General features: G+C 41.6%; 1 protein-coding gene across 2 annotated transcripts in view; it reads right to left on the minus strand.

The window, feature by feature from the left end:
* The window catches only part of NCKAP1L (NCK associated protein 1 like), a 152,898-nt gene extending 138,966 nt beyond the window's left edge, over positions 1-13,932 (minus strand). For both annotated transcript variants that reach the window (XM_075591726.1, XM_075591724.1), the window contains exons 1-4: positions 13,500-13,932; positions 3,468-3,578; positions 2,077-2,169; positions 1,499-1,555 (exon numbers count right to left, since the gene is read on the minus strand). In XM_075591726.1, coding sequence (XP_075447841.1) covers positions 1,499-1,555; positions 2,077-2,169; positions 3,468-3,578; positions 13,500-13,601 — 363 coding nt within the window. In that variant the 5' untranslated portion in view covers positions 13,602-13,932. The remainder of the gene's footprint in view (positions 1-1,498; positions 1,556-2,076; positions 2,170-3,467; positions 3,579-13,499) is intronic.
* Between the last annotated feature and the right edge of the window lie 336 nt (positions 13,933-14,268).

A 14,268-nucleotide genomic window follows, 5' to 3' on the forward strand; every position in this document is an offset into this window, starting at 1 on the left:
CGTGGTAACCAGGAAATATTGAAGCACTTTACCTGTGTCACTCCAGGGGCACTCTTAACATCATTGGCGTGCAATCCATCCGTGGTAAGTTCAAGAGAGTAGTAGGTATAGATGAAGCACAGCTGTGGAACTACTCTCTTGGAATGGCCACAACCTACATCTCTCAAGGCAATTCAACGTTTTTTAGGGTTTGCCAATAATTACCGTAAATTTATTTCAAATTTTTATTCTACTGTTGCTCCTATCACTGCCCTAACTAAAAAAGGAGCTGACATCTCTTCCTGGCCACCTGCGGCACTCCAAGCCTTCGATCTACTCAAGAAAGCTTTCGTCTCCGCCCCCATCTTACGCCATCCAGACCCCAAACTTCCCTTCACTCTGGAAGTGGATTCTTCTGATGATGGGACAGGGGCCATTCTGTCACAGAGGCAAACACCTTAAGGCAAGTTACACCCTTGTGGTTTCTTTTCTTTAAAAAAATCTTCAGCGGAGCAGAACTATGACGTCGGCAACCGGGAGCTCCTAACTATCAAGCTTGCACTCCTAGAATGGAGACACCTCTTGGAGGGTACTGAGAATCCCATCTCAATCCTCACAGATCATAAGAACTTGCTCTACAAAGAAAGCGCTCGGCGCCTTGTGCCCGTTAGACCGTTGGTCACTTTTTTCTCTCCAGATTTAACTTTCTCTTATATTCCTGGGTCAAAAAACCTGAAAGCCGACGCCTTCTCCCGCCAATTCGTTGTAGAAGACAAGACTGAAGATATTTCCGAGACTATTCTTCCTTCCAAGTATATTATTTCTGCTAATTCCTTTGACTTCCTGGATGGGATTTTGGCTACTCAAACACGCATTCCTAGAGGCCTAGAGGTACCGGAGGGTGGCCAGCTTGGTGGTATATATATATATATCCTAGGTTATTTATGTTCAGTAAAACTGTTATCTTTCATAAGTGTGTGTTTAATTGTATGCGGGTCCTGTAGCGGGGTTATTCTACATCAGCAGTGCGCAAACTGGGGGGCACAAGACTGCCTGCGGGGGGGTGCGCGTTTACAGAGGCCTTGCGCGCTTCCCGAAGGCACTTCAATTAAGTGCAGGGGGAGCTGCAGGGCCTCTGTAAACTTTTACTTACCTTGGCTCCACATACGTCGCCATGGCAACGCGGCGTTGACGCCGCGAGGTCATTTGCCATGCAACGTGACGTCATGATGCCGGAGCCGAGTTAAGTGGGGGTGAGGGGGGCGTGGGGGGTAGGTGACCGCCGGCAGGGGGGCGCAGGGAAAAAAGTTTGTGCACCCCTGTTCTACATCATAGAATCCTGTACAGGTGGAGGCGTTACCGACCGAACATCAACTCAGGTATACCCAAGGTTCCCAGTAGCGGAGACTCAGATCTCCTGTGCACCATAGGTATTGCATCATATATACACACCGTAGCCACACATCTCTCAGGGGGTGGGGAAAGTGCGCTACATATATATGACTTAAACCATACTTACAATATCAAAGTAACACTGACAGGCGTCAATTATATTCAGCAACTCATAGACATGATCCTGTTGACAAAGAGCACAGCAATTTAGAGATTACAGTAAGTGCGACACTTCTCACTCTGTCTTTTTTCTGCCCTGGCGTTTAAGTAGAGATCTACGTATCAACATAATTAAAGCGTCATTTGATGCACTGCACAATTCACTGGTTGTGGTTGCGCTCAATTTAAGATACTTATTAAGAAGTTTGACACAGGAACATTTATGTCACCTAAAACCCGGAAAAGATTTTGACACATATTAAGGGGCCAAAAAATTGAAGCACAGTGGTGCATAATTTGATCCAACCTACTGTATTATGTGCACCATATTGCTCCTCGCAGATCCCTTTACTCACACTTGCTAATTTGCAAGCTTCACCAAATAGGACAACATTGAAGCAAGGTACAGTACCTAATTACAGTAACACACCATTGCTAAATAGACCCGATACTAAAGATGCAAAAACAGGATATAACAGAATATAATTAAACACATACAGAGGAGATAAATAGCCATAAAAAATATGCAAGACACTCCAGACTTACTCGAAATTCCATGACATCAACAAACGACAGATAGTAGCTTGATAGGAATTTCACAATTTCTGCTTTATCTCTGTGCACTGGGCCCAGATGTTGCTGGGGGAGGAAAAAAATGGCAGGGGTTAACACTTTTATCCTTGGCGTAAAACGCGACGGCACTTGTTTGTTGAGTACTGTTGTTCTGTTTGTACCATTGTAGATTCACCCATGTTTCTTTGCATACCGTACACTTGACATCCACAGGAAGGAGAGATGGCGCACAGCTGATATTGAATAACTGCTATCGAGAGTGGGACCCAGGTTAAAAATGTTTATTGGATCAACAAAATTGCAGGAACCGAGCCCTCCGGCCCCCACCAACGCGTTTCGAGCTAGTTGCTCTTTCTCAAGGTGCATAGTGATGCCTACAATTACCTTACCTAATATACTCGAATTTCCCGCCGTTTGCCGCCATCCATCCGTCGCAAAGACGCGTCATCAATGACGCGCCATGCGAGGCCTGGACTGGTGACGTCAGCGCATAATTCGAGTACATACAAAAAAAACTTTAAACAAAAACTTTATTGAACATTGTGTTGAAATGCTGTATTAAATCCTTCCCAAAACTTTATCACTCTACGACTACGTGACAACTTACAACTTTTAATCAAATTGATTTAAAAAGGGATTTACAACAAGCAACGAAAGAATATATATGTATACTAAAAAAACTAGTATACTATATTGTACCTTCATGATTTTCAGGCTATATAGCCAGTGGCTCATGTTTGAGCACCATACAGTTTTTGTGATTTTATACCGTACACTTGAACATGTAAATATCCAAAATGTGAAAGAAAGCCAAGGCCCTAATATGGGCTGAGCTCTCATAATGGGTAGGAAGATGAGCAGACGATGCAGAGTATTAGGTGGAATAAGAACCAAGTGGTTCTCATCTGTCAACAATTCCTATATGCACATCTGATTATATACAGAAGCACGAGTGGGACATGTATGTGATTGTTGCTCATATCTTGTGTTTAAAATATTGTTTCGTTTGTACAGCATGTCGCTCTTGCTAAATCTTTGTTTATGCCAGTGGTTTCAAAACTTTTTTTGATTAAGGAACCCCAAGAGAAATTCTGAGGAACCCCTAACCATCTCTAATAGCAACTATGTGATCAGATGCATTGAACATGCTTCTGTATTTGATCCAATTTTCAAATGACCATAAAATTGCAGGGAACCCTTTCGGGATGCCGGGAAACCCATCGGCTCCTTGGAACTCTGGTTGAAAAATACTGGTTTATGCTATACTTTAGTGTTGTGTTGGTCTGAGGTTGTTTTGCTTCTTCTCCCATTACCTTGATAAACCTTTAGTTATATGTATAGTTTTGTGTTGATGACATTCTTACCGTGCTGCTGCGGACATCAATGTTGGGGAACTTCTTGTTAATGTATTTGATTGATGATTCCATTGACTTCTCTGTGAAGAAAGGAGGTTTTGTCTTGGTGTCTGAACATGTCTGTGAGGAAATTGGAGACACAAACATGTGGATTTTAGTAAAGGATGCAAACCCCTCAAGAACAGGCTTCAATAAATTGTGACACATTGCAGACTATGTCATATTCAATCTGTCCTTCATGCCTTTTTATCTCAGTAAGAAGTCCTTAACAGACTAAATATTGCAACCTATTAAATCTCAAACTAGGCATTTTTCAACAGCAACATTTACTCGTTATTAATTTAATATCGCTGTTAAAGAACTGATTCAGCATGGTTAATCTGGTTAATCTGCATTAGACATTGTGCTACAACTGAAACGTCCTCAGAGCCCATTGATAGAATTAGCCGGAAAATAATGCTGTGTCTTGATATAAGTAAAAGGTCATTAACTTATTCCGTCTCAAAATGACTGTATCATGAATGCTCAACTGTTATTTGTATTTTCCCATTTATTGACTGTTCTTTCTTTATTATTAATCAATAAAAATGTACGTGGGGGAAAAAAAAAGTTGTTTACAGTAGAAAATAAGATGCTAATGAAGAGACAAGAGCCTTATAAAAAGCTTAGATTTGCAGGCACACACTCGGCCATGAAACGGAGGTCACTTGAAAGAATAATTCTAGCAAGATACGTACCACACTGCCCAGATGCCTAATTGGATAGAGCACAGGGGGTTTTCATAGTCATAATTAAAGAAATCAAACTGGGTATCATAGAAGTCCCGTGAAGCATTTTCTTACAGCAAAGGGAGAATATAAAAAAGTGATATAATGATCTGCCTTGTCTTTAAAACATGGAATTTCTCCCTTGAAAATGAACATGCGCGGATTTAAAAAGCAAAACTGACGTGTGGATGCTGACTTTTAAATGTCTAGCGCTTTGGAACAACCAAAATGTAGTTGCAAATTCCAGTAGCTTCAGTAGATTGGGATTGGCAAAATGTACATTTGTCATAGGCTGTAATATATTTTAATGGATCATAGGTCCGATATATGAAGAGTAAAAAAACCTTTAGAAATATCAGAGGTCTCATTTTCGTGTGCATCAAAGAAGAAAGTACACATGAAAAAGAGACCTGTGACCCTGGAGGAAAGACCTGTGACATTTTGAAAGCACTGAATGCTGTAATTTCATGAAGATTCCCCCTGTCACTACTTTGTTTGTAATGATCTATAAATCTAAATATCCTTCTTATTCTCCAATTATTGCACTTAAAATGCAATCCATACGCTAGGGAAAGATATTAGTAAAATGAGAGAGGTAGTAATGCCATTTTATAGATCATTGGTAAGACCTGACATAGAGTACTGTGTTCAGTTCTGGAGACCATATCTGCAGAAGGACATAAAATTGGAGAATATGCAAAAAAGGCTTACTAAAATGGTTCATCAGCTAAAGCCAGGGCCGCCAACAGAAATCATGGGGCCCAGGACAAATGAAAGGAGAAGCAAGCAAGGAAAGTGATGTACCTGCTGTGTAAGATCCTAAATACTGCAATAAATACCATGGAACCATATACCAGTGTGATTCACTGTCTTCGGCTAAAGAAAGGGGTCAGTCTGGACCATCCTACTATCCAGAGGATCCACGCTGACTGGAGGCGCTGCAACCAATGAACAAAGGTACCCTGTAAATCCTGTCCTGATGATTCCCATCACCACCAGGTGCACCATTCTACACCAAAACACTAGTAGCATACCAAATCTCACTTAGGGTGGGGGTAAAAGGGCTACATACATAAAGGGTTTTAATAAAGTACGGGAGGAAAGCATATTACAGAGATAGAAAAGTGCTGGAGCAAGAGGTCATTCTCTGAAGCTGGAAGGTGGCAACTAAGTTAAAATGTGAGGGAGTACTATTTCTTGGAAGGACTGGTGAATTTGTGGAATAACCTCCCAACAGAGGTGGTAGGGGCTAATACAGTAAAGGAATTTAAAAATGCTTAGGCTGGGCATAATTCACACTTCACACTGCTCATGGATGTATGTATATTTAGTTTTATTCATCGCATTAAAATTGCAACCATTTCTTGTAAACCTTATCAGTGATTTTTTGTTTTAGTTGCACTATGATCTTTTTCTCTTTTTTTCTTCTTTGTTGTTGTCTTATTTGTTTGTTTGTTGTTCTATGAGACTTCATTGAAGATACTGCCTTGGATCTCATCCCAGCCGCATTGGACTCTATTCGGTCAGGCTATATTTTTATTTTCTTTTGGAGGCGCCGGTTTATGTGTTTTTCCTTGTCTCCCGTGACAATGTAAATATGTTCCCAGTAAGGGGATAGATGATGTACATAAATATATCCCTGTTTGTAGTCAGCGAAGTGCCCCACTGAAGTAAGATCCATGGCCATGATAGAATTGAAGTTTTTATGCTTCCATAGGGGAAGCCTGTGTCCCGTAGTGGTTACCCCAACTGTAGCCCTGGGACTCAGATGGATCAACATTTATAAGTAGCCCACTGTAGAGTACCTGGAGAAAGATCCCGAGGGAATGAGGTGTAGTCAATGGCTAAAGAGACACCACCTGCCACTTCAGCATCAGAGTGGCTGTGTCCCTGTGAGTTGATAGGCAGACCCCTCCCTTAATTATTATTCAATTGCATGTGATCAGAGTACTTAAGACAGAATATCTTGGCTGTGAAGTCATATGGCTGTGTCCCATCTTAAAGTGTAACATCAAAAGTGTGTGTCAGAGTTAATTTTGGAGTTGAAATTGGAGGTGAAGATTGGAGGAAGATCGGGACTCTGCACAACAACTTTGAAACTGTGAGAACTTAACTTTCGAAAAGCTGTGATTCTTTGTACTGTTTCAATCCACCAGTACATGGGAAGTCTCTCCTCCTGCATCTCACTATGCCCTCCCTATTGCTTTTTCTGTTTACTGTTTCCTCACTCCTTTCCTCACTCTCTGTTCTCTCCAACTTCCCCACTGCACCATTATTTATACACCTTTCTTCCATCAACTTCTTTACCCCTCAATAAAAAACACCCACACAAATCCTCTATTCACACCCTTTATCTACTCCTTCCTGCTGCTAGAGATCTCCCCTAATCCTTAACCCAGACATACACACCTGATTTCACCCATGCCTCCCTGCCATCTCTTTCCCTGTAAATTGTGTTAACCCTCTCATTTTAATACTGACTAACCTTAAAACTCACCCCACAAAGTATCCCAATAGCCTGCACTCCTGGCTATTCACCCACACTCAGTCACTCCTACCACCCATTGTGGCCAAACACTGCCATCTACAGCACTTATTCCCTCAACTGCTGTCTCTGTAAGTTCCCCATCAAACCTCTTAGATTGTAAACTCTTCAGGGCAGGGATTTCCTTTCCTATTGTCTGATTTTGCTGCACTTATTATATTATTATAATTCCCTGTACAGTATTCTTTGTGCAGCACTGAGTACACTTTTGGTGCTATATAAATAAAGACATATAATACAATACAGGTGAGGTATGCAGGACAGAATGCAGGGATGACGATCCCCCAGATACAGTGAGCAGGGATAGTCCCAGATGGGACCCTGGAGGTATATAGAGATGCGTGACCAAAAGAGAGAGTCACTCAAGAAAGTAACAGTGAGTCATAAACCCCAGTTTAAAGAAAACACCTCCATAGGGGTACATGTACTGTATGTATCTTGGGAAGATATTGTTCATGTACAGACTGTAAATAAAAGATGCCTATTTCCATAACTATAAAGTACCTGGCGCCCATCATTTTCATCTGCATACATGCCCAGCCTGCGTGGACCAGCACCTGATACAAGGTAATGTATCCTGAGTAGCCAATATCACAGACACCTATGTAACCTCCCTAAGAGCCAGGCCGGGAGGGTTACATACATTGTTTTACATTTGTCATACACAAGTTGAAGGACAATTTTGAGGCATTTATGGTGCACAAAAGTGGCATGCTATCAATTTTTTATATCTATCATTTGCAGTCTCCAAACTTTACCATTAATTCCACCCCTTAAGGTAATTATTTTTTGATGACAAAAAAAAAAGAAGTTGAAGCATGTGTCAAACATAAGAATCCATTGTATACATTGGCGCACGAATACATATTTATTTATTACTCTCTGTGCTTCACTGTTACGTCAAAATTGCTTTTAGAGACACATGATACACAGGAACCCTTAAGTTGTTTTTATACAGTTTTGTCTACTGATTTAATTTGTGATTGTTAATTGCTTATTAGTTAGTCACTATGGTAAATGCAATGTACATGGTAATTTAGATGAATAAAAAGAGACAAGCAGCGCACAGCCAAAAGGGAGCCAGGTTTGAAGAAGTGTAACAAAAATCTTTATTTAATAATAAGTAAATAATAATATAATAATAAATAATAAAATACATCACCCACAGGAGGTGTGCAGACCTCCTACGCGTTTTGCACCGCCCTCTGTGCTTTATCAAGAAGTATGGAGCTATCCCCAGCATATCCTATATATACACAATTCAATTCATTAACATCTAAAAATTTAGCGCCAAAAAAAGACGTGCGGTGATGACATGAAGACTGCGCATGCATAAACGAATGCCATGCACAAACGAATGCACGCGCGAGCCACAGGGCGTCTGAATCCCGGAGTAGTTAAAAAGTGTGTCAGGCAAAAGATTTGGCAAACAGCCAAAAAATGACATGATTTTTAATGTCATGCCCATGCGCTCCAATAAGTGCGCGCCCATATAACCTATCTCAAGGAGAAGGGGAAAGAAAGTCTAACAACACAGTTGTACCGTCTCCATGTCTACAGGATAAACATAAAAACATAAATCCGTTCATAAGACACACTTGACAGCTCACAAAAAACAAAGGACAAAATAGAAAGTTACTCAAAAAGCTTCTCCCCTTCTCTCATCAATAATCCTAGATTACTATTTATACTTATACATCTGTATATACAGTGATATAGCTTCTAGTCAGAGCACCTTGCGTGTCTTTCACCGTGGTTCAGACCATATCTTTGTATATCTCCCTCTTTATCTGCTGCAAAACTGAGATTGTAATCTCTTCTGGCAAGGAATCATTATGCCTGTAACATTCGGTGTACAGTGCTGCGTACATTGTCATTGCTTTATAAAAACATTTTATTTTTATCGCTATGTAAGACTCACCCCCACACACACATACCTTCTCAGGGCTACTAACATTGCTACTTCTATTATAGCCTATAATGGGCTAAGGTTATTAGGAGGACATAGGACCAGTGACAGTCATGAGAAATAATGTATGCCTTCACAAATTCTTGGCATAAAAGGAATTCATGATTAATATAGCGTAGTGTAGCTCCCCACTGTGTGCTACAAACGGTTAGTCTCTGTTATAACAATTATGGAGCTAGACATTGTGGCCAGGTTCTTCGTCTGGGCTTCCCCCTACCCCCTTACCTCCTGGAGCGCTGCAGGGGCGCGCGGCTGTCGGCGGAGGAGTGCGCGTGCACCCGGCGTGCGCCGGTAGTTGCGAGGAATGTTGCAGGCAGTGTGGGCCTTCAGGGTGGCGAGCGGGTCACCAGAAGCTCCCAGCGCCCTGCAATGGGAGCCGCCAGCGCCATGGTGCCACCATGTTAATTATGCGCGAGCATGCGCTGAAGGCTTGCGCATGCACAGAAGCAGGATAGCGGCGGCCATTAGGGGCATAGGCTTCGTGGGGACTACAATTCCCAGCAGGCCCAGGGGCTACACACCACATGCAGCCAAAAAGCCAATAGGCTGCAGAGTTGATGGAGCAGCACTTAGATACATTTGGCGCGCTTGGGACACACTAGTCAGTCAGAGCTGGAACAAGGAGAGGGTAGGGTGTGTGTGCAGGGTGTCTGTGGCTCTGCACTAGGCCAGAGATCCCCTTACGCCCCAGCTAGGCCCCGACTCCCCTAAGCTTGTGGTTGCTGCATGGACAGGCCCATTAGATAGGGGCACTGCCCCTGTAGTGCAAGTGTGAGGGTAACAGCCAGGAGGTGGTGGCGAACTGGCAATCGGGTGGTCTGGGACCAGATCACCCTACAGATAAGAGACTCTCTTCATGGTGGGACCCTCCAGCTAGACACCACCCCACATGGAGGCGAATTCATTGCTGACAACAATGGCGTGGGACCGGACAGCTTCCCCTTGTCTTCAGTCGGCGCTACTGGGTGCTGGAGCCCCGGCAGGTATCATCAGATCACCAAGTGCACCAACAAATCACATTTTAGTTGTGGGCAGTGCTGTCACACACATTGGGTGGGTTGACTTGTGGACACCAGGGTGGTTGGGTGCCCAGGAGCACCTCAGTACTTTGGGGTATATCCCATCAGGGTGTGGGCACTGTGTTGGAGGGCACGGTGGGGTTACGGCAGTGCGTGGCCTATTTGATGTGGGTGTTATATTGTTATTACTTTTTCATATGCATGCAGTAAACTGTTATCTTTATCAGTGTGTGTATTATTGCATTGGATCCTGTGGTGGGGTTATCCAACATAGTTAGGATCCCGCCCAGGTGGAGGCGCTGTGACCAGACGGATCAGGTACACCCCAGGCTTCCAGCAGCGGAGGTTCAGGCCTCCTGTGAGCCACAGATAATGCACCACTTGCACAGTAGCCGCCATATCTCCCATAGGGTGGGGGAAACTGTGCTACAACAGTATATGTTTAATTTGTGCATAAATGGAACACAGGAGGAGGCACACTCAATAAAAAGAGCCCAGGAAGAAAGAGCTGGGGTCCTGCTGCAGTTTTAAGGTTGAAAAGTGACCCAGTTAAAGGGTCAGTGTTCTCTGATAAGTATCTCGGAAAGCAGTGTGTCCCCAGATCTGATATGAACACGTTTCAGCTCCGGATACCCCTTGCTTCCTATACATGTAAAAAATAGAGGGGTAGGGGCAGAGGGGACCACTGCTTTAATTAATAACAGTTGGTTATAAAGCTGTTGTCCTGTGACTTAGTGAGACAACACAACATGCACTTATTTGCTATTGTACTTTGATTATTAGCAACTGAAAGAACACTGTGCTGGGCAGGGCACGTAGCTTTGTGCTGGTTAACCCCTTAGTTGCTGTAGTGCACACAAAATTGAATAGTTTCCATCCTTTAAAAAAAAAATGGGGGTTAAAAAAAAACGAGTTGGGGCGGTTGCTACATTAAGATTAGTGATGTTTCTAATCTAAGCAATTAAAAAGTCCCCATGCAGACTAAGGGGGTCACATGAAATGTAATTATTACCTAAATGCACAAATAATAATAGGATTCTCCATTGTGTCTGTTTGCAGTACATTGCAGGCATCATTACCACTGAATGGGTTAATACATTTTTAGGAGTTTTGTTTTCACTGGTTAAACTGTAAAATGTCTCAACAATATATGTAAAGCTAAAAAAAAGGCGTAAGATTATGGTAAAAATACCCTACTGTTTTAATGGCTCCTTGCATTGCTTAAAACTACAAGCATTAACCCCTTCACTGTCAATGAGGCAATGGATAAAACCACTACAGTGCTGGAAACCGCAAGCTTGAGTTGTATTTCTCTTTTACACTGACATTCTATCTCAACCAAACAGGCGGTTGTGCTTCCTCTTTAACACAAGTATAACTCAACTGACAGGAAGTGAGACTTTCTGCAGCAAGGAGACACCCTTAAAATGGTATCGAAGATACAAAAAGGAGCCTGCGAGCAGTAAGATTGTTCAATCGCACTGGCCACTTTAAAGAGGCATGGATATAATAGGGGCTTATTCCCCAATAATGTTCCCCTAGTTGCATGGTAACAGAGACAGAATTGAAGAAATAAGATGCAACATCACAGAGTTCTCTAATAATAATGCAGTTTGTTCTTGTATAGCGCTGCTAGTTTTACATAGCGCTTTACAGAGACATTTTGCAGACACAGGTCCCTGCCCCGTAGAGCTTACAATCTATGTTTTTGTTGCCTGAGGCACAGGGAGATAAAGTGACTTGCCCAAGGTCACAGGGAGCTCGACACCGGGAATTGACCCAGATTCCCCTGCTTCAAACTCAGTGCCAGTCAGTGTTTTTACTCACTGAGCAGCACCTTCTCTCTTACAGGTTATGTAAAGGAACAAACCTAGAAGAAATAAATATATTAAAATTCCCACCCAAATATATTATAACTCAGGAAGAATGAGCAATAAACAGTACAAAAACTACCAAGACACTACATAAATGTTCAAAAGGTTTATTGAATCCAATACAGCATTGCAGTGAGATAATTTTTTTCATTATTTGTGGTAAGGTTTTTTACCTTTGTAATGCATTTTGATATTATATGTATAAAGAACAAAGTGCACGCAAAGCATACAACAGATCACTCATAAAATAATGTTTAATATAACATAGTCCAAAATAGACCAAAAACAAAAAATACAGATCATGAAAATACAAATAACACGAAAATGATAATATTAAAAAGAACCAATAATAAATCATATAGAACAGTCCCACACACCTGGGGAAAAAAAACCACAAAAGGTGGGGAAAAGCCCCCCAGAGAGTTCTATCTAAACATGTATATTTTTCTATACACAAATTGTATGTATACTATAGTGATCATTTGAGTCTTGTACTATTATCGCACTGCAATGCTGTATTGAATTCAATATACCGTTTGAACATTTATCTAGTGTCTTGTTTTTTATTTTTTTACTGTTTCGTGCTCATACTTCCTGATTAACAGAGACAGAATCAACATATGGACTAACAAGCAGGCTGATCCCACTCAGTGACTGTGAAACAGGAACAGAATCACTTGACAGCATGTTTTGTCTTCTCACGTAGGGAGCAGTTAATCAGAGACAACGGGGCTTATTCAATAATCTCCTAAGCGCTCCATCGTCCGGAAACCCCCCATTCAAGTTAATGGAAGTCTTCCACCATCGGCCACTTTGGAGCTTAATAGGACCCAAAATGGTTAATGGTTCTGGCCTCACGAATACATAAATAAAGACTCACTGCAGGGTGACATTGGCAGACATCTTGTCTCTCCTACAACCCTTCTATATAAATCTCATGGACATACAGGAAATTTGTCTTGACGCATTGCTCCATATTTTGTTTGCGTCAAATGTAAGAAAGTGTTTACTACATGTGGCTCAAATTGTTAGCCAGAAAACTTTACACCACCTCAGACCTGGCAGATATTTTTGACGCACATAGAAGATAAAGTGATGTACGGATACATCTCATTATAATCTGTGCATCATGTAACGCCTAGAAACTCCTACTGCCACTCCTGAAATCTCAAGCTGATGCACCCTGAGAAAAGCATGGAGCATACATACACACAACAGTGTTTGTCCCTCTTACCCTTAACGGTTTGATTTACACATCACAAAGTCTATGTTTCAATCAAAGAAAATGACAAGGAGACAGAGACAGAGGAGATTTATGGAGTGTGTCATCCCCACCAATCATTTCCTCTCATTGTCCCATTGCATTGATTTATTCCATTTTTTATTCCTCCTTCTTTACCTCTCTTTAATTTGATAGTTCTAGGTCTGTATTAATCTGTGGTTTTCCTCTCACTCTTTATGTACATCTCCTCTTTTACGTAACTCCTATCTTATTCTGTATAACTCAAACTCTGTTATGCTTTATAACCTCACCTCCCTTTCTCTTTATAGCACCCACTTCCTTACTTGTATGTTTTACTTCTTACTTTTCCTCCATATTTGTATCCTTTTTTATAAATGTATGTTATTTATCCTGTGTATTAACCATGTGGAGAGCTTGGTACTATGTATGATAATTCAGGACGACTTGCTTTGCTGTTACCTGCATTGTATATAGTCTGCATATAAATAGAGGCTTTGAAAACAATAGGTCAAGATTTAATAAATGTGCTAAGCCTCCAATAACCCCATAACCTACTAATATATTTGCTGGAATAGGCCATAATATGCACAATGTAGGAGGCTGATAGGTAACAGCCGTTCTTACCTTTTTGATATTATAGATACGAATCAATACTCCTTTGCCTCTGTCATTCAGTATCAGAAGCTTCTCTGCCAGTTTGAGTTGGTATGTTGATCCCAAAGACATCTTGTTACGGCCAACACTGTCCAATTTACACCCTCAGCTCCTAGTGCCCACCAGCTGAATGAGGAAACAAAGCACCTGTAGAATCTATGACTCGAGCCAGCAGGCGTACAAATAGTCACTGTGGCTTGAAGTGACTGAGTACAAAGATTGGGACCTAACTTCTGCTTCCTTTCTGAAACGCTGTACTTAAATCTTGTTGCACAAACAGATGCTTTAACATACACGCACACAGACGCCCACAGAAACAGACACAAGTGTATGGACAAGCACAAAATACATAAGCGCCAACCAACAAAAAGATCCTTTCGTACATTACACTTCCTCTTTCTAGACTGCCTGGGCTCTTTTTAAATTTATATATGTCAAGTGTTGTCCCAAATTTAGCAGAACTGTAATATGTTTGTCCCCTTCCCCCACATCAAGCTGGGCGTGACAGCAAAATTGGAGGACAGCTTGACTATTTATGTCAGATTCATGGACTGGGGGTGCACAGGGTGAAGGACAAATTATTTCAGCTCTCTATAAAGAAGGCACAGAGTAATAGCTTTATTTAAATGTCATACTCCAAGTCACCATTTTTTTTTTCATAAATATTTGTAGAATTGTTTTATTAATTGAATTCTAATATGAGATGGGCGAGTTTTGGGAGGAGGGAGCAAGCTCAAAC

Source organism: Ascaphus truei, chromosome 3, assembly GCF_040206685.1.
Source record: "Ascaphus truei isolate aAscTru1 chromosome 3, aAscTru1.hap1, whole genome shotgun sequence".
Lineage (NCBI taxonomy): Eukaryota > Metazoa > Chordata > Amphibia > Anura > Ascaphidae > Ascaphus > Ascaphus truei.